Source organism: Plectropomus leopardus, chromosome 6 (assembly GCF_008729295.1).
Source record: "Plectropomus leopardus isolate mb chromosome 6, YSFRI_Pleo_2.0, whole genome shotgun sequence".
NCBI lineage: Eukaryota > Metazoa > Chordata > Actinopteri > Perciformes > Serranidae > Plectropomus > Plectropomus leopardus.
Genome location: NC_056468.1, coordinates 5,147,013 through 5,167,058, shown reverse-complemented (window position 1 = coordinate 5,167,058; position 20,046 = coordinate 5,147,013). Strand labels below are relative to the sequence as shown.

Here is a 20,046-nt window from a genome sequence, read left to right as displayed (position 1 = left end):
CAAAAATGGTCAAAAAAGTCACCGCTCCAAATGTCCAAAAAAGTCATAGTATAGCATGTTGAAGAAGTTTCAAGTATGGTACACTGATAAAGAGGTCCAGAAAGTTAATATTTTACATGTTTTAGAGTTTTGCATAATTTGTGGAAAAATGCCATACTATAGCATGTCGAAATAGGTCAAAAAAGTCATCGCTCAAAATGTCGAAAAATAGTTGTAGTATAGCATGTTGAAGAAGTTTCAAGTATGGTACACTGACAAAGAGGTCCAGAAAGTCAATATTTTAAATGGTTTAGAGTGTTGCATAGTTTGTTAAAAAATGCCATACTATAGCATGTCGAAATTGATGAAAAAAGTCATCACTCAAAATGCCAAAAAAAGTCATAGTATAGCATGTTGAGGAAGTTTATAGTATGTTCTAGTGAAAAGAAGGTCCAAAAAGTCAATATTTTTAATGTTTCAGAGCCTTGCATAGTGTGACGAAAATTGGGACGGCATACTATAGCATGTCGAAAATGGTCAAAAAAGTCATCGCTCAAAAAGCCAAAAAAAGTCATAGAATAGCATGTTGAAGAAGTTTATAGTATGGTACACTGAAAAAGAGGTCCAGAACGTCAATATTTTAAATGGTTTAGAGTTTTGCATAATTTGTGGAAAAATGCCATACTATAGCATGTCGAAATAGGTCAAAAAAGTCATCGCTCAAAATGTCGAAAAATAGTTGTAGTATAGCATGTTGAAGAAGTTTATAGGATGTTCTAACGAAAAGAAGGTCCAAAAAGTCAATATCTGAGTGTTTTTAGGTCATAGCATAAGAAGTCAAAATGTGCCATACTATAGCATGTCAAAAATGGTCAAAACACTCAGCGCTCCAAATGTCGTAAAAAGTAATCGTATAGCATGTTGACGTTTATAGTATGGTACACTGATAAAGAGGTCCAGAACGTCAATATTTTAAATGGTTTAGAGTGTTGCATAGTTTGTGGAAAAATGCCATTCTATAGTATGTTGAAAAGTCTTTTTTTTTTAATGACGAAAAAAGTCATAGTATAGCATTTTGAAGAAGTGTTTAGTATGGTACATTGGAGAGGCAGTTCAAAAAGTCAATATATAAGATTTTAATATAGTATGTTGAAAAACACCATAGTATAGCATGTCAAAAATGGTCAAAAAAGTCATCGCTCCAAAGGGGAGGGACTCTTGAAGTGATGGTGGAGAAGTTAAATCATCAAGACAATTTAAATACCTCACTACAATTTAAATTTTGTTTTAAAATTGAAGTTTCACACAATATTACGTTGAGATCATTTTCAACATCTTTATGTCAACACGACTTATTTAAAATATGTCTTTAACTTAAAATGTTTATCTAGGTCAACCAAAAAAAATTGTTGGTGACAGGTCGCCTGAATTTCTTTTTAGAGTGGATGATATTAAGTTATTTATCAATCTGTTCATACCTTTAATGTTCAGCTGGTAAATGAAATGATTTTATATATTGCTGGGTAGTTTAATATATTACAATATATCATAATTGAGTTTATTTATATTTTGTAATCCATCCATCCATTTTTGACTCTTATCAAGGCCGGTTCGCGGGGGCAACAGGCTAAGCAGAGCACTCCAGGTGTCCCTCTCCCCAGCAACGCTTTGTAGTTCCTCCTGGGGGATCCCGAGGCGTTCCCAGGCCAGATGAGATATGTATGTAATCCCTCCAGCGTGTTCTGGGTCTGCCCCGGGGCCTCCTACTAGTAGGATGTGCCCAGAACACCTCCAGCAGGAAGCGCCCAGGACGCATCCTGATCAGACGCCCGAACCACCTCAACTGGCCCCTTTTGACACGAAGGAGCAGCGGCTCTACTCCGCGCTGCTGCTGGATGTCCGAGCTCCTCACCCCATCTCTAAGACTGAGCAGCCACCCTGTGGAGGAAACTCATTTCAGCCGCTTGTAACCACAGTCTCATTCTTCCAGTCACTACCCTATCCTCCATGGCCTCCCCAAACTCTGACCGCCTCCGCTGCAGCCCTTCTGGCCAACCGGTACCTGTCCGATGTTTCCAGAGACCCCCGGGCCAACAAAGCCCAGAAGGCCTCCTTCTTCAGCCTGACGGCCTCCTTCACCGCTGGTATCCACCGGCTGGGTCCATCTGTTGCCGCCACGACAGGCACCGACGACCTTCTGACCACAGCTTCTAGCAGCCGCTAGAAGGAGGTTGGAGGTTGGAGTTTGTAATAATAATCAAAATCTGCAAAGCAACTAAAATGGTCAAATAAATCTAGTGAATTGAAAGTACAATATTTGCCAAAAATTGAGTAAAATATAAAGTGGCATAAAATGGAAATACTGTACTTGAGTAAAATGTATTTATATGCAAGCGTCTGCTCGTCATGTTAATGTGATAAACTGTTCCATCCTTAATGAATTCTAAAAGTTTAATTAAGGAAAGTAATGCCCCGTTTTCTTTTTTTTTTCCATTGTAGTCTGAAAAATACTCTTGGGGAGAATGTTTATTTACAAACATATGACACATTTTTACAATGTGCAGAAATCTGAAACAGAATGGGTTAAAAATCACATCTGCTGCAGTGTAAATGATGCCAGAGATGATTGTTTCTCATCCCTCAAGTAAACATAAGTGGGGGGAAAAAAACGTACACTCCTGGGAATCTGACTGCAGCAAGAAAGAAACAATTTCAGCTCACAGTCTGTGTTTTAAGACACCAGCTGTTTGCATTGAGCCAAGCCACTGTGCATTTCAATCATTCCCGCTCTACTGTAATCTTTTTTTTTGCGATCACACTGATTTCAACGCAGTCACAAACATTTAATGTTTCAAATGAAAAGTAAAATACTAGCAAACAGCAGCTCTGAATCACTTATCAGAATGGCATCATAACCAAAAAAAGATGCAAAAAGATGTAGAAGACTAATATTTAAATAGCTAAGAAAAAATGTCTGGTGAACTGTCTCCATAATTATCATAATTATTTATTTAAAATCATTTTAAAGAATTATTATAATTTTAAAGATTTTCAGGTCATTTCTTTTGTTTGTTTTACCTTCTCGTTTTTTTGTTATTTGTTTTTTTGATTGATTGTTTTTTGTCTGTTGGAATATTTTGGAAATTTTCTGGTAATTTTCTCATCTCCTTTATTGTTGCTCATTACCTTCTACTCATGTTTTTGAATTAAAAAAGCCAATTTGCCCAGGCCTCAAAAGGTTAAATGAATAATCTGATTGTATTTCCATCCTAGCTGAACAAGTTTTGAGTGAAAGGAATTAAAAGCCCACCAGACACCAATTCCAAATATAATCCTGTTGAGTTTAGTAATTTAAGCAAATAATAGCCTGGCTATTAATTTAAGTTTTATAGTAATTAATCAATGCTTCAGTGGGAGTAAGATTTAGAACCTCTAAGTTTAAAATTTATTTTTTTCAATTTTAAGAGTGACCAAGCTAAATCACTTTTCTGAAGGGAAAATATGCAAAGCAGGGTGATGCTGAAAAATGCATACATGCACAACAAAGATTTGGTTGCTCCATAACTCTGACCTTTATTATAGTTCAACACACAAAGCAAATTGTTTCTCAGTTCAAGTATACTGTCAGTATACATAATGTAGCTGTTCAACATGTACTGCACCCTCAGAAAACAGAGGACCAGTTTGATAGCACCATTATAAAAAAAAGTACAATAAAACAGGATTCACACACATTATTGTACGTAACATATTTAAAAACAAGGAATAAAACTGTAAATAAAAAAAACTAACTTCAATAACAGTAAGTAACTAATATCAGCTCTGTCTAAACAGGGAGAAATGCTTTTTTCTTTCTCTGAGAGGATGATATCTGTACCTTTGTGTTTCCTTAAAAAGGCAAAAAAAAAGTAGTGAAAGGAAATAGCTTAAGCCTTCCTTTATGTGAAAGCCTGTTACTGAAGAGCAGTACTATAATCCTCCTGTAGAGCCAACAGAGTGCCACTAGTTTTGGATGACTTGCGCTAAGCTAAGATCCATTCTTGTACAGCAGATATGAAAAAGACATTAAAATATGATAGGTAAAGTTAATGTGAGACTGTTCAAAGTTTGTCTTCTTTGATGTTTTGTCTCTGGCTGCAATCTGGCAGTTACTCAGACTGTGATACAACAATGGAGTCACCGCCACAGCAGAATGTATTCATGTCTGCATAATATTCTGTTCCAGCTGTTTTGTGATGTAGTGACTAGGCGGGTTTCCATTAACTTTCAAACTGCGAATATAAGATATGCCTAACGCCTGAAACACACTGCCTGCGTAAGCAGTGCGTGAGCATTGCCTAAATAAATTCATGTGGAAATTCAGAAGTCATAGCAGCAGGTGGCCCTGAAGAAGCGTCACAGCCACAACGCTGCCAGCGTGAACACCAAGAGTGTGAATCACGCTGCGGTCATGCGCTGCTCATGCATGTTCCATGCATAATGGAAACATGTCAATTTTGAAAAAAAAACCAACTGGTACTGCACCTAGTGCTCGCTGGAAAACTACTGTGACTACCTGGTGAGCTAACCACTGAAGTCACTCATAGCTCCTTCAGATTATCTCCTTTTTTTTTTTTTTTTTTTTTTTTTTTTACTGTTCTGTTTACTACCACCCGGCAGTTTGTTCACCATTTTACATAATTTGAATTAATAAAAAGGTTGTTAAAGAAGGAAAATAAAATGATCTGTGCTGATGAGCTTGCAAACAGTCTTGTAGGCCTTCCATCAACTCTTTTTATGTAAAAACGCTCTACATTTTTTCTTCTGACAAAACACGCTGAGTAAAAGCAAATGCTGTAGAACCGTGAGTTAGCTATGGAAGCTTTCTCCACTTTGGATTCTCCAGCTCCACATTCACACAGAGGCCCTCAGCACTGTCAATATGGATTGCTATTGCTTAAAGGTGCACATTTGTGGGTCAAAGTTCTTTCAAGTTGAAATTTGAAATTTGCTCCGATCTATTTTGTCCTAGCCAGTGAATCCATTGATTACCAGTATTCCATTGGAATGAATGGAAATTGCATCTTCTGTTTTTTTTGCTCTTTTAAATGCTGGTCTGTTCAGGTCTTAATGCAGTTAGATGAGAAATGACGAGACAAAGAACCAATGGCACACACTGGCTGTGTCGTCCTAAACATAGATATAGAAACATAGATACTGCATTCCTGGTTTGACATGCATCTGTCTGGACGCCATATTGGTGAGTTCAAGCTCTGGTCATGAAATTTGTTTTGTTATAAACATCTGAAAGTGATCAAGATAGTGGTTAATTGTTGTATTTAATTTCAGTTACTGGAGTCAAAAGAGACAAAACAGTAATCTTCTGAATAACTACAACACTGGGACATGTAAGCTTTAACTTTTGAAAAAGCAACATCCAGTGACGGAGTGTAGTTTATCAAAGTACAGTACCTAAGTACAATTTTACAGTACTGGCACTTTAAACAAGTATTTGCATTTTTTAAATTTCATGCAATTTCATACTTACATACTACATAATTTCATAACTTCTTACTACATTTTAGAAACATTTCATGAAAAGCGAGTTTAAGTCGATTTTATAGTGAAATCTGCATCTCTCAATACACGTGGTTCTTTACTAGCAGATCTTGAGCTCCCCAATATGGCACCCACGCAAACGCATTGCGGCAAGCTCAGAGCAGCGGCCAGTGAAGTATCTATGTTTCTATATCTGTGGTCCTAAAACCACACTATGAAATATGAACCTACAGAGGGCATAGGTAAGCTGGAGAGCCAGCGATTTAATTTCAGTTGGACTTTAAGCAATATAAGATTACTAGGTGGTGTTAAATTGCTGGTTTACGTTGGTAGGTGTAATGAATGTGGATATTTTAGAAAGGCAATGAAGGGAGAAAAAAGAAACAAGCTCCCATATTAGCTTCAATAGCAAAATATTGCTACATGTAATAAAAGTTATGAATACATCAAGACAGTAGGCAGGTTTCCATTAACCCTCAACTTGCACAAATTAAAATTGCAAATAAGATAATCAATCAATTTATATACGCAAAGTTTTTACGCTCACACGATGTGTTATTTCAAGGGATTCGAAAAAGCAATATTTTGCAAAACTGCAATGGAAACCCTTTTTTGGCCATGCAGATTTGATAAATGTGGAAATACACAACTCATAGCAGCAGGCAGCCCTGCAGAACTGCCACAACGCTGCCAGTGTGAACACCACAAGTGTGAAACGCGCTGCAGTTTGGCAACTTGCCATCATGCGCTGCTCATGCATGCATTGTGTTCCAGGCGTAATGGAAACGCATCAGTTTCAAGAAACCTGCATGAGGTGGTATTTCACAAAACTAAAATGGAAACACTTTTCTCTTTTATAGCTCACATGATGCTATGGCTATGTGCTTGTCAGTATGAACTGGCTCCCTCATGATGCAGCAGGAGCTACAAGAGCTGTTACTGCATCACATAACTCTTCAAAAGTTGAGTGGATCATCCTAAAGTTTTGAATCCACAATTCCTCTGTGAAATCGTGGACTATAAGGGACTCGCCTTTCCATAATCGCTCGCATAAAACGGCTACCTTGGCTTTGATTGGAAATAATGACTCTAGTGCGGTGGCTGCAATAGACATAAACCTGCTAATGTGTTAAACATCAATCGCCATGCTTCTTGGAATGTTATCGCAAGAAAAGAAGTCGCAAAACATCACGAGAGAAGTCAAATAACATCAGTCAGTGGAAATGCAGCTATCTTGCAACTGTGTTTTATCAACCTTTCAAAAATATATGAAAAAAATATATAATATACGCAAATCTGTAATGTAAACCTGCCTACTGTCTGGGAGCTGAAATTGATGTCGCTCGATACCAATGGGGAGACATTTTAAATACGCATTTGGTTTTAGTTTTTGCTAACCTGGCACAATAACTGGAAAGCTAAATAGCAGTACTGGTCAAAACTAAAACCTCATAGGTAATGCATACTATCATTTAAATTATAGGTAAATTTGTGAGAAAGATTTTGGTCAAATAATTTTTTCTGGACTAACTGAGATGACTTTTGTGACACTGGCACCTACAAAGGATTATAGTGCAACTCCTCTTTGAAATGTGAACTTTTTCAGACTCTATGCAAAGACTACAGTCTTGCATAAAGTCTGTACAGGGATGTACAGTCCATGTACTTTTCAAGAAATTCCAGAGAAAATATGCTCCAGTTATTTATAAAAAAAAAGAAGACTTTTGGGCACTTTGAGGCTCTTCAGTGTGTAATATATTTCAGCCTTGCTGGATTAGTTTTGCAGCTGTATTGGGCAATTAGCTCTTGTAAATTGTGATGAATGGGCTGTTTGCTTTTTGAAGCTTGATTTGCATAAAATTCATAATGTAGATGTGAAACTTGAGCTTAAATAACTGACATGCAAAAGAGATGCTCATAAAGTCAGTGTATATGGACTTTAGTTTGTAAAACACACTTTATGAAACAGTTGAAAAATGGAAAAATACTGCATTTATTTCCAGACATAGCACTGCTATAGTTATCTATGATTCCTCTCCATCCTCAGGCTACCTGCCACCAACAGACAGGGCCAGCTTTGAACAAAAACTATTGCAGCAGGGTTCTGTTAAAGTGTGGCACTTCAAAGAGGACACATTTTTGATGACACTCTGTGATGCTGCAGCTTGTGTAAAATACCTGCCACTTCCCAGCAGGTTTATTTCATCACTTGTTAAAAAGGAAAAGTCACAGGGCACTAGGAGAGCTGCGCCATTCTTTTGTTCTTAACCAGGGAGGTTGGAGGTGTTTGTAAGGCTGTAGCTGCCTCTGTTTGGACAGGAGGGGGATCAAATATTCAGCTGGGGGTGGGGGCAAAAAAAGCTGCTGCCTCATGGATGAGGAAGAACATGAAAAGACTTTTGTTACCAGGGCAATGCTGACAGGGGGAATCCACCACAGATGGAGATGCGAAGTGGTTGGGGGGCTGCCAGTCGACTCCTCTCCTCTGTTTTATCTTACCTGTGGGTCACCTGGTTGTTGAGGAGGCCTGGGAACGTTTGTTCTGTCTCGATGCTTAATGAGCCACCTAGCAGAGATAGACATAATTACCACCTAACACTACACTTCACGCGCAATGGTTTAATCAGAGTCTAAAGTCGAGTCTTAAACTTCGAGTTTATGGTCCTAAATAGGAACCATTTATACGGCAAAGGTTCTTGCACAAAACGTTAAACTTGCGGTTTGGCCTTTTGTTCACACGACAACATTATTATGTGGAGAGACCATGCATGGCATCTAAAATCCCCAAGTTAGTTTGTTCTTGGATCGATGACTTATTTGTCCAGGATTCACATTACAACCAACCAATCAGCAGCACTTCTCGATTGTGATTGAAAAAAAAAAAAGAAGAAAAGAAGAATTGGCGTTGTCCTGGACTAACACTGACCGACGGCCCCGGATTAATGTGACTTGGTGGTGGTCCTGGACCAACACTTAACAACGACCTAGAATAACAACGCCAGGATAACCCCTCTTTTTTTCCCCCAATTCACATGCATAAAGTTGCTTATGCTATCAATTGTGATTATATAAAGGGTTAAAGCACACATTGCTGAGGTGCAGGTGTGGTCGGTTATAGCAGTTATTCAGAAAAATACCACCAAACACAGGCTTGGCTCGCATTCACATTTCAACAGAAGGCTGCCTTTTAGCCTTTTTATCTTAGCAGGAAGAGCTAAAGTTACCACAGGCGGCATCGGCTTTTCACACATTTTGTTCCCCAATGGGCCTCGACAAAAAACAACGTATGTTCTGTTCTATAGTAAGGAAACATAACAGCATGATGTAAAAGCTGTCAACATTTAGTTTTTGAATTGTTTCATATTTGATTTTGTAGTAATTTATTATTTATAATTTTATTTTATTTTGACTGCTCAGGGATGTTCAAGCAACCGCCTGTTTATGCACTGTTTTCAATGATAATCTGTTTTTGAGCAAAGTTATGGGAGAAAATAAGATTTTTTTTATTATTATTATTTCAATTTTTACTTTTTTAAATCCGATTCCATTAATCATGTTATTCTTTTATAGTGTGCCATTACAAAGTTACACCGCCAACTGCTAGCCTGGCATGCATACTACAACAGGATCCTTTTCACAATGTTATAATATGAACAGAGATTTTTTTCTAAACAAGGAGACTTTTCTAGTTTAAAGTTACCTCGGGTTTACCAGCAGCATAACCCTCAATTATTACATCACTAACTTTAAAGGACAGTAAATATTACGGACATTATTCCAGATAATTGCAAAGTCTTACCATTATGGCAACTGTACATCCATACACGATGGCCATCATATCGACATCTGCATTTCAGCATGTTATTTGTGTAGTCTGACTCCGGTACCTCATAGTTTGGATTAATTACTATCTGTGAGGGGAAGAACATGAAAAAGTCAGGGAGGGGTAGATCATTTTACTCCATTACGAGTCAAAACAGCAACAGAACACAGGACACAGTACCTGGAAAATGTAATCTCCAGGTTTGACATTAGTTATGTCGATCCACTGGCAGTCAATGTCGTGCCTGTAGGTATCCCAGCAGCCCACAGTGATCCCCTGCTCTCCGAAGTTAGCACATTCGTACCTTTTTTCAATACCTGAAATAAGACAAGACAAAATGTAAAAATGTTGGCAAATAAACCCTCTGAGACCCATTCCTAAAATGATAAAACTCTCTCGATGTTTTGGCCACTTGGGGGCAGCAGAACAAGCTATAAACAGAACACTGACATAATATTATCCTAAAAAGCAGACATTTGCACTTATTTGCAACTGTGTTTCTGACCAACTGATGCGTGCAAGACCAACAATCACACTGTTTTAGTCTCCACCAACTCCTGAGAAAACTTTCTGGCTCTTTAGCTGCTAAATACTCCACTGCATTCACTCTATAGTCATTGGTAAACATAGTGAAGCATTTAACAACTTACTGGGGGGGTTTCCATTACAGATTTGCACAAAACTTGGGCAATATTTTTGAAATTTCAATAAAACACAACTACAAGATGACTGCGTTTCCATTGATTGAAATGATGTCCAAAACATTGGCAGGTTTATTTCTATTTCAGCCACTCAATAAAGTCAATCTAATATTGCTGTAATAGTAAGAGTTAAGAAGATCTCAGTCACTCACTTTACACAGTCACAAACCATTGCCAAAAGAATACACTTTGATTAATGCAGCTTTAAAAGCCAGTTATTAAAAAACAAGTCTTTCTGCCACATTTCTGAAAAGATAAGTTAATGTCAAATCAGAGTCAATTTCAGTTCTTACCTTCATCACACTCTGAGTCCTCCAGGCAAAAACTTGCTTTGTGTCCTTCTGCCACTTTGGTTCCATTAAGGCTGAACAGGTCATAGAGCGTGAACACCTCCATACTGTGATAATGCCTACACAGAGACAGAGATATCATTTTAAAAACCTTGTCAGGCTCAAATGTCACACAAAAGTACAAATAGGCACTTCTTGTCTGTTGTAACTCTATTCTGCTAAAGAAAGAGCAACAATGTTCAAAAAAGAAAATCTAGTTGGCATCGACAATCAACAGCTTTTTTGTTTAAATGGTGTGATTCTGGCCTGATCGACTGTCAGGTTCTGCCACTCAAATGTGCCAAAGGTTTGACGTGTGGAAAGCTGGTAGCTGCATGAAGCTGCCAGCAGTGAACTGTTCCTCCAGCCAACACAGGAACCACAAAAAAATGTGGAACTTTTTGTACACTAGCTATAGCTTACAGCTCACTGACAATTACAGGGTAGCTGAACACGAGGATGGAAAAAAACTGCTGCAGAGACAAGGCATGATGGGAGCTGAGTCATCTCTCTTTCTTTGAATTAAGTCTAATTTGAGATGTCATTTCTGAATCATTCAAATATCCTCTTCTACTGTGCTGTTTATAAAGGACTTTATACTTGTGATTTATAATTAACTTGTGATTTATCTTCCTTGTACATAAATCGGTTACATCTGATTCCAGTGATGAATGTCACATGCATTTCAGTAGGCTCATTGTTCTGCAAGAAAGACTACAAAAGTGTCCTGTTCGTTAATATAATTTAAAGTTTTGCTGAATTTTACAACTGCCCATGAATATCTTTAAATAAATCCAAGTATCTTATGTAAATATTTGTTTAATAGTGATTACTTAGTATCCCCCACTACAACCAGATTTCCTTTCATGTGAGAGTAGAAAAGATTTTGAAAAAATATAAGACATCACCACAGCAAATTCAAACTTTCAACATGCCGTCCTGAATTTCTGAGCTAGATTAGCAGTTTATTAAGAAGTCCCTTAGCATTCAGATAAATCCACCTATTTGTTTTCTTTCGACAAGTTAGATAAGAAGATCATGTCTGTGTGTGGAGTGTCAGCATGGGAGGAATTTTGTAAAATCTCAAGGGAGCTATTTTTATTTATTCATTTTTTTGTTTAAATTTTCACTTGACTTTATTTTGAAAAGTTGCTGTGAACTTGCTGTATTTGATGTTTAAAGTTTTAGTTTTGGTTAAACATTTGCTAAAGGCATTTCAAAAAGTTTTGTGTTGAAGTTTGTTATATTCCAAATTCTAAATATTGAGAGAAAGATTTTCATTTTTATTATAAATGTATATCGATTACAAATATCACTTATCAGTCTCATGAACTACTTATAATCGGTATCTTTATCAGCCCTTAAAAAACAGTGTCGGTCAGCCCCTACTAAAAGGACCAAGACCGTTTTACGTTCCGGGTTGAAATCATGTTTATTTCTAGGTGAGGGGGTTAAATTGCCTTGCCAGCCTCAAGTGGCCATTAAATCAAGTGTTATTTGTGTGTTGTTGTTGTTTTTTTCAGCCCTGGATGATGATTTTTGGACAAAACCATTGAACTCTGTCACACTGACCTGTGACAGTCGTGCCACACCCAGGAGTGTCTGCCAGCTTTGGGCCGGAAGTCCGACTGGCCGTTGTTGTGGATCTGGGAGGAGAAGCGCAGCAGGCGGCGGTAAGAGTTGGCCGGCGCCTGGCTGGAGGTGGAGGACAGACAGTTCTCCTCGTACGCGCACTGCAGCATGAACATGGGCCTGTCCTCCATGTAGGTGGTCTGCTCCACCACCTGAGGGTTCAACACCAGGTCAGGAGCCGCTGTGGACAGGAGGATGAAACAGAAACCACAGAAAAGCAGACATTTTTAGAAACCTAAAGAAAACGGCCCTGTCATTGGAGAAGCTCTAAATAAAATGAGTGGCTTCTGTTTCCAAGTGCAGAGCCCCTGTGATTCAGGAGGGATTTTGGACTTGGAGTTATGCAAACATTTCTCTGAGGAAGAGCTGATCCAGAGACAGAAATCATTCCATTTGCTGAATTAAAACTGCAGAGCAAGAGTCAAAGCTTTTCAGTGTGCATGTGTGATCTGACAAATTGAATAGCAAAGGCTTTGTCAAGGTATAATTAAAAGTGGAAATGTTAACTAATTTTTTTTCTTTTTTTAATTTTTTTTTTCATGACTATGCAACATTCATGTTTTTAAAGGAGCTGTATGTGAGATCTGGGCATAATTTTAGATTAAAACATTCAAAAAATGAACTAACCCTATCAACATAGTGTGAAGAAGTAACACTTTTGACATTATGTCCAAGATGTCTATGTATTGTATTGCAGAGATATCCCTTGCTAAGAAGCCAGGAGCAGGCTGTCCCTTCTGTAATCACACATCCGGGCCTGAGAGGCGACGGTGAGACACTAGATTTAGACACGCCGGAGAGGATAAAGAAGTTGAACCAGCCAGTGTTGTGTCAAAGCGCGTTCCCCTGTCGATTAGTGCCTCCCCCTGTTAATGTGTAGCGCCCCCGTTGGTGGTTATGGTGAGGGCTAAGGGTTTAGGTCAGGTTTAGGTGAAAAGGAAATACATATCGATGGGGAACAACCCCGAGTCGGTGGTTTGAGTAGAGAAGTTACAGTCTCAGTGAATTAGTTAGTGTGTAAGAAACACAGCTTTGCAGAAGCTCCGGGAGAACGACCGTTATATCCCCATCACAAGCAGCAAATCTAGAGTAATATTGGTGTGTCTTTCCCACGCTGGAGACAGCTCTTGGAGAGTGAAAAGATACTATTTGTTTTAGACCGGTAAGTAACATGAAACTTTGGCTATTTACTGAAAAAAAAGTCTTTGGTGAAACTAATGACAACACAGACTGTAGGCTTACAGTTCACGATAAACTTTTGACATGATGTGACTGTTTTCTTGTTACTGCGCCGTTGCTAAAACTGAGCTCAGTAAGCTGTGAAGTAAACTCTACACAAACGCCACACATGAAGATCATGAGCCGACAGCCTTATTTTGACCGACTGTATTCTTACTCTGCTGTCAGTTATGAGTTGCCTTTATTCGTGACTGAAGACAGTAAATTGCAGTTGTATGGACACATTAGTTAGACCAGCATCTAAGGAGTGAAATACTGCCCCCCATTCAGTTGGACTGGGTGGCTGGAAATTACAAATAGCTCCTTTAAAGAGGCTACAGACTATTTCACTGATGTAACAATACATGATATCTGGGCATGATTTCTGACAATTACCTCTGACAAGTATTTACCACCAACAACATTATGTTATATATGTACTGTGGGTATCTTACTCTCAGAGCAGGAGACTCCGGCAGCGTTGCGTCCGCCTCCTTTCGGGCAGCTCAGGTGGGCTCCATGGTGCAGGCAGTGGGACAGAGACATCTCAGTACCAGAGCAGCGGACGCCGCTCATCACCACAGCGTCTGCGTTCACCTCTCCCGGCCAATACCAAGTCTCCTGTGACAAAACATGACCCACACAGCTGACATTAGAGGGACATCACCATGCCATCAGCCTCTGACAAAATACACTTTGATGGATTACAAACTCACTTTGAAGCCCAGGTGCAACTCTTGGTTAGACTCCACACATAAACTTATATATGTTTTTTATCAAGCATGAAATTGAACTTTTAAAAAATTCTATAATCAATTCACTGTGGTTCACTTCATGTATGAGAGCAGTGTTCACTGGTGCCGATTTGGGTTCAACATTGGAGGGCAAAAAAAATGGTAAATTTTGATGACCTGCTCATGCTATGAGTACATTAGTTTCAGTCTAATGGTGTGTTATACCTGAAAAGATACCAAATATATGCTGACTGTATATCAACTAAATGTTTTACTGTGATAATGCCAAGCAAATGTTTCATTTTGTTAAAGGTATCCATGTTCACAGTAATGGATTGCTTTAAATAAAGGTGATTCTCTTCATTGACCACTAGAGGGCACAGCCAGACCATCATACTCTCAAGATACTATATGATGTGTTATGATGTGTTTTCAAAGTACAACTTTACTCTCCAAACAAGCCTGCAGCTTACGTTCCTATGACTGGAATATATGAATATGTAATGTATGAATGAATATGTGATGAAGAAATGAGCCAAACACAGTAACCATAACATAGTAAATACACCCTTATTCCAACAAACAGTCCTCACTTTGCCTCAAGGTAAACCTGACATCTATAATCTATACACCTATAATCACACACAAACCATTAGTTTACTATTTCCTCTCATAAAACTCTGCTCTTCATTCCACACATCTGCAAAAACTGTCAAAAGCTGTTAAATGGTTAAATATAACTATTAACAAAATGACTTTTAAACATAACACAACTGTGATGATAAGAAATTATTATATTCGTAATTTCCAGACTGGCAGATGAAACTGACAAAATAAATTCAAAGCTGCATTTTTGGATTTCAGTGTAAGTTAAAATAATCATATGAACTGAAAATTGTCATCATCCTGCTGTGCCTCCTTTATTAAATCTTTTAAATTCATCCATTCCGAAAATGAAACGATTAAGGCCATTTGCATTTCATTTTCATTAGAAATGAACTGAATTATTGGGACACAATTCAAATTCAAAAGTGCTTTCAATTTGTAGAAGATGATTGGATTGAATGGATAAAGTTTACAACACTGAGTCAAAAATAAATCAATAATTGATTAGGTTTTCACAAATGGTTCTCAGGAAATTCAACCAAATTCTCTATTATAATGAAATGACACAGTTCTTTTCAGGTAAATTCCTTTAGGAAATTTGTGAGAAAATGTGTGCACACAGCAAACAATAAATCAGGACTTTGGAGATCCAGATACAGCAAAAAAACACTAATAATACTACACTTGACATGTAAAGTACACCAGAAAATTAGGGTTAAACCAGAGTTTTTCCTGCCAAAGATCCTGTGTTCAGATTTGTACTGTCTAGGTTTGCTGGAGAATAAACACCATTTGTTGGTTTTGTTCTTTTGTGATATTTACTTCAAAGGCTGTAACATTTCCACTGAAGAGAGAAAACTAAATCCTGTCACAAACCCAAACGGGATGCTTCCAACCCGCTGGCTGCTGCAACCTGTACCTGGAAAGCATTGCTGGCGAAGCCGAGACCCAGCTGTCTGCACACCACCATGGCCTCCATCGTTCCCCAGTTTTCACTGCACACCGTCCCCCACACCAGAGAACCGTTCCTCTCCACCAGCACCTCCACACGGCCCTCATAGGGGTTCCGGCCTCCACTCAGACGCAGCTAAGAAAAATGCACAGAGGTGCCGATTTAAAGGATACTGTTAAAAGAACAAGTGATGTTTCACAGGAGCATTGGGAGCATGTAGCTGGTTTTTAACATTTTGAAAATACTGGGGGAACTTTTTTTTCTAATCTTAGGTAAAGATACATTTAGCAGCAGGTAAGGTAAAGTAACAAACCCAGCATTCATGATATCTATAAAAGGCTAGCAAATTTAATTAAACCAATGACTGTAAGGTTTTGGAAAAAATATGCATGACAGTCATAATCAAGACTATGACTTGAAGCACTAACAAGATGCAATAAAAGATGCTGATAAAAAAATGATGTTATGCAGTCAGAAACTGTAAAATGATCAGTATTAATGCAATCTATTTAGCAACAGTATTGATGTTAACTAAATAAAAGTAAGAATGATTACTGAATAAAATGATTAAAAAATGATAAAAATGAATACTTGATTGAATGAACAATCAAGTATTGACACCTGGGCAACTTGGCTTTACTTCTTTCAAAAACATGGGAAAGCAGCAACAAGCAACTTAAGAAGAACGGACCCAGAAATGAGCAAGAAACAAGGAAAAAGTAAAAGAACAGTTACCTGAAAATTGCCAAAAAGTAAAACCCAAATCTAAACTAAAAACAATTTCTTACGGAAATTACCTAAAATAAACTGCTTAACATTTTTTTTTACTAATTCTGTCAAATAATTTAAAATATATAATTATCATATCTAGAAATGTGATTTTCTGTTAAGTTCTTGCAATTTGCGTGACATATCTTGCCAAGTTGCTCTCTGCCATTTTTTTCTAATGTTTTTGAAGAGATCAAATCAATTAGCTCAGGGTCCAAAGGGTTAAATACTTGTGAAAGGCATTTGAATGCACCATAAGAAAAGAGATGTCAATCCAGGTTTCAAAGGGTTACTGACTGTGATACAGATATACCTACACGATGTGCACAATATCTGCACGTCTGCAGAAGGCCATACGCTTAAAAGATTTGGAAGGGCACTCCTCGCCTCCTGCTACAGTTGGTGCAAACTAAACAGTCGTGTCTCTTAGTATGTTTCTGTGGTGTGTGATTAACACAACAGTGAAGCTCACCGACTCCTGGAAACCCATAGCAGGAACGTTACATCTGACGGCTGCATCCTCCTCGTGGCTGCAACCAAGAGCCTCCTTGTTGAAGAAACACTCTGTGATGGACTTCTCAAATCCAGAGCACTCCACCTCATTCATATGCACCGGGCCCATACCTGAAAAATACAGACAAGACAAACTGTTTCAAAAGATGCTTCCCACTGAAACTGAGAGGGAAAAATACATGATTATTATTATGGCAGAGACATGCCTGTGTTGTGTTTCCATTTCATGTCATTTTACATATTTCATTCAAAAATACAGCTCCAGTTTGTAATCAAACAAGAGTTACCACCAAACAAATCTGCAACCCGGCAGCAGAGAAAATCTATACAGTCTGCACAGTTTGAAGGTGGACACCCAAGACGAGTGTCATCACTTAAATATCTGACCAAATGAGTTACGGTGTCGAATAATGTCCAGAAAACATTATGATGTCACAGTGAAGTTGACCTTAGACATTTTGGATAAAAAAAGGTATCACCACTTCATCAACTGATCACACAAATGTCTACTCATTTGTGTGAAATTTTGTCATAGTTAGTGTTTGAATTCTTCAGCTATGGCCATAAACATGTTTTTTGAGGCCACAGTGACCTAAGGCCACCAAAATGGAATCATTTCTTTGTTTAGTCCAACTGGACGTTTATGCTAAGTTTGAGAAAATTCAAGGTGTTACTGAGATATGGCATTCATGAGAATGAGATGGATGTGAGGTCAGAGTGACTTTGACTTTTGACGACCAAAATCTAATGAGTCCAAGTGGATGTTTGTGCCAAATTTGAGGAAATTCTCTCAAGGCGTTTTTGAGAAATGGCATTCACGTAATGATTAGACTAGATCAGATCAGATCAGATTATAAAGCCTTAATTGTCCCTGAGGGGCTATTTAGTTTGCAACAGTAGTCAATATACCAAGTCACACCATGATGAATAAATAAATACCATAAATAAAGGCAGAAATATATATAACATGTAAAATACAGTAGATGTCATCAAAGTTAGTTGTGGTGAATATGAACAATAAAGGCTCATCATTAGTTGTACAGTACAAGGACATCAGGGCGTAAAGCTTGTTTGAAATGAGACAGATGTGAAGTCCCAGTGACCTTGACGTTTGACCTTTGACCACCAAAATCTTATCATTTAATCTTTGGTTCCAAGTGGATGTTTGTGCCAAATTTACAGAAATTCCCTCAACGCGTTCCTGAGATATCATGTTTCACAAGAATGAGACAGACAGCTCTGGTTTAGTATCTTAGGAATTTAAAGGAATAGTTCAACATGTGTATTAGCCTAGCTTAGCATAAAAACTAGAAGCAGGGGGAAACAGCTAGCCTGGCTTTGCACATGTCTAAAAATTGGCCTGCAAGCACCTGTATTCATGTGGTCACTGTGAGAGTGAAGACAACAGAGGCCATAGTGGCTCAGCCAAAACATGGTGTGTAACAGCCTATAACTCTCCATAAAACCACAACTTCTCATTTTTACACTTAGGGTTTTATATTAAATGAACAAAAAATATATATATTTCCCCATGCTTGTAGTTATTATGCTGAGCTAAGCTAACCACCTATAGCTTTATAGTCAGCGTACAGACAGGAACATGGTCTCACTCTTTCCATCCAACTATGGCCAAAAAGCATGTGAGCATATTTGCTAAAACAACCGGACTCTAAGCACGAAGGATGAGTAGTTATGAGAAGATTCAAAACAGCTCTGATTTATACTTTATGTTCTAAAAAGACATGCCTTTTCCTATAATGTTCTTTGCAAATGTTTATCATGGTGTACTATGACCATCTGAGGTTTTTTTTATTGTTTCCATCTGAGCTTTGTTTTTCTCCATGAAGGGTCACAGAGTGCCACTGATGAGAAATCATGATGGAAAATGATTTTGGAAAAGTCACATTCACTCTCTGTTTCAACATTTTCCATGTCTAATAATACTGGAATGTGCAGCATGTCCCTGTTTATGAAAAAGGGAACACCTACTCCACAGAAATACTGTGTTGTATGCAGTCATTATTGGTAGACCCTTAGAGAAAATGGTACTTTTTTTCCATAGTATATCTTTGTAACAGGGAGCCAGGTCTTTACAGCACTGTATAAAACAGGTGCTAGATATCTGCTGAGTGTGTAATTTAGATGCAGGTCAGTGGCACATATTTTGTTGGGTGGGGGACCCAACTTCCAAAGCTGCAATAAAGCTCTCCATGCAGCCAGCGGGTGATGGAACCCTGCTGGTGCAGTCTGGGTAGAGACTCGTCACTGGAGACCATAAAGTGAGACTGCTCTGAGTGAAGGCCTCCATTAGAAAATAACTAGACAGGGTGGGGGTCTTCTTTTGGGCCCAGTCCATACCCTCAGGAAGCACAAGTTAAGCATTGTAATAAAAATACCTACCAATTTCCAAATGTGACTCCAAATGTTCAGTTGTTACAGCTTTTTGAATTTTTTTTAGTTTATTTAGGTTGTTTTTTCTATCAGTTCTGATATTATTGTACACATCAAAATAATCTCAGTGAAGTCACTACCAAAATGACTAAAAGACCCAAATGTTACAAAAACAAAAACAACCCAGAGTTTTTCCTAAAAGTATAAAACAGAAGCGCTGTTTTGAAGAAAAAAAAATTGCTGTGGCCCTTAGGCATTATTGTTCTTCTTCTTCTTCTTCTTCTTCTTCTTCTTATCATTATTATTATTATTATTATTATTATTATTAATTTATTTCTTTTTAATGAATTTACAGGTACAATAACATATTAAAGCAAGGTGAGAAGGGAAAAAAGAGTGGCAGGGGAATAAAGAGTTTTGTTTACTATAATCTATGTCAGTGTTAATACTGTTGGGCTAAGATTTGGTGTAAAAGCTGCATAAATTCATATTTTTTAATTATTATTATTTATTTTAGGTCACAATGTTTCCATTGTATTCAGGTAGGGGCAGAAACCCCTAAGACAGTTTAACAATAATATTTTTTTTTATATTAATAAATCAAATTGTATGAGAAGTGTCACTTGTATTCACAAACCTACAATTATCACCTGAATGTGCATTTCCCCTCTGCTCTATGAAGCGTTAAGGCCTCATTCAGCTCATTTTTATGGTGTTTTGGCTCCCAATGTTAGTGTTTTGGTTCACACTTATTTACTCACAGTCTTGCTTCTAGACACAACAGGCAGCTGTTTACAGCAAAACTGATATTTCACAACAGTTTAACACTAATTTTCCAGCACTTAACGGTACAGATGCAGAT

At 37.9% G+C, this 20,046-nt stretch overlaps 1 protein-coding gene across 1 annotated transcript in view; it reads right to left on the bottom strand.

Moving 5' to 3' along the window:
* Positions 1-6,472: 6,472 nt before the first annotated feature.
* loxl2b (lysyl oxidase-like 2b) overlaps positions 6,473-20,046 on the bottom strand; it is a 55,684-nt gene continuing 42,110 nt past the window's right edge. The window contains exons 8-15 of the mRNA XM_042488476.1: positions 16,753-16,904; positions 15,480-15,647; positions 13,676-13,841; positions 11,943-12,183; positions 10,335-10,450; positions 9,521-9,657; positions 9,317-9,428; positions 6,473-8,083 (exon numbers count right to left, since the gene is read on the bottom strand). Of these exons, the coding sequence (XP_042344410.1) occupies positions 8,013-8,083; positions 9,317-9,428; positions 9,521-9,657; positions 10,335-10,450; positions 11,943-12,183; positions 13,676-13,841; positions 15,480-15,647; positions 16,753-16,904 (1,163 nt within the window). The 3' untranslated portion in view covers positions 6,473-8,012. The remainder of the gene's footprint in view (positions 8,084-9,316; positions 9,429-9,520; positions 9,658-10,334; positions 10,451-11,942; positions 12,184-13,675; positions 13,842-15,479; positions 15,648-16,752; positions 16,905-20,046) is intronic.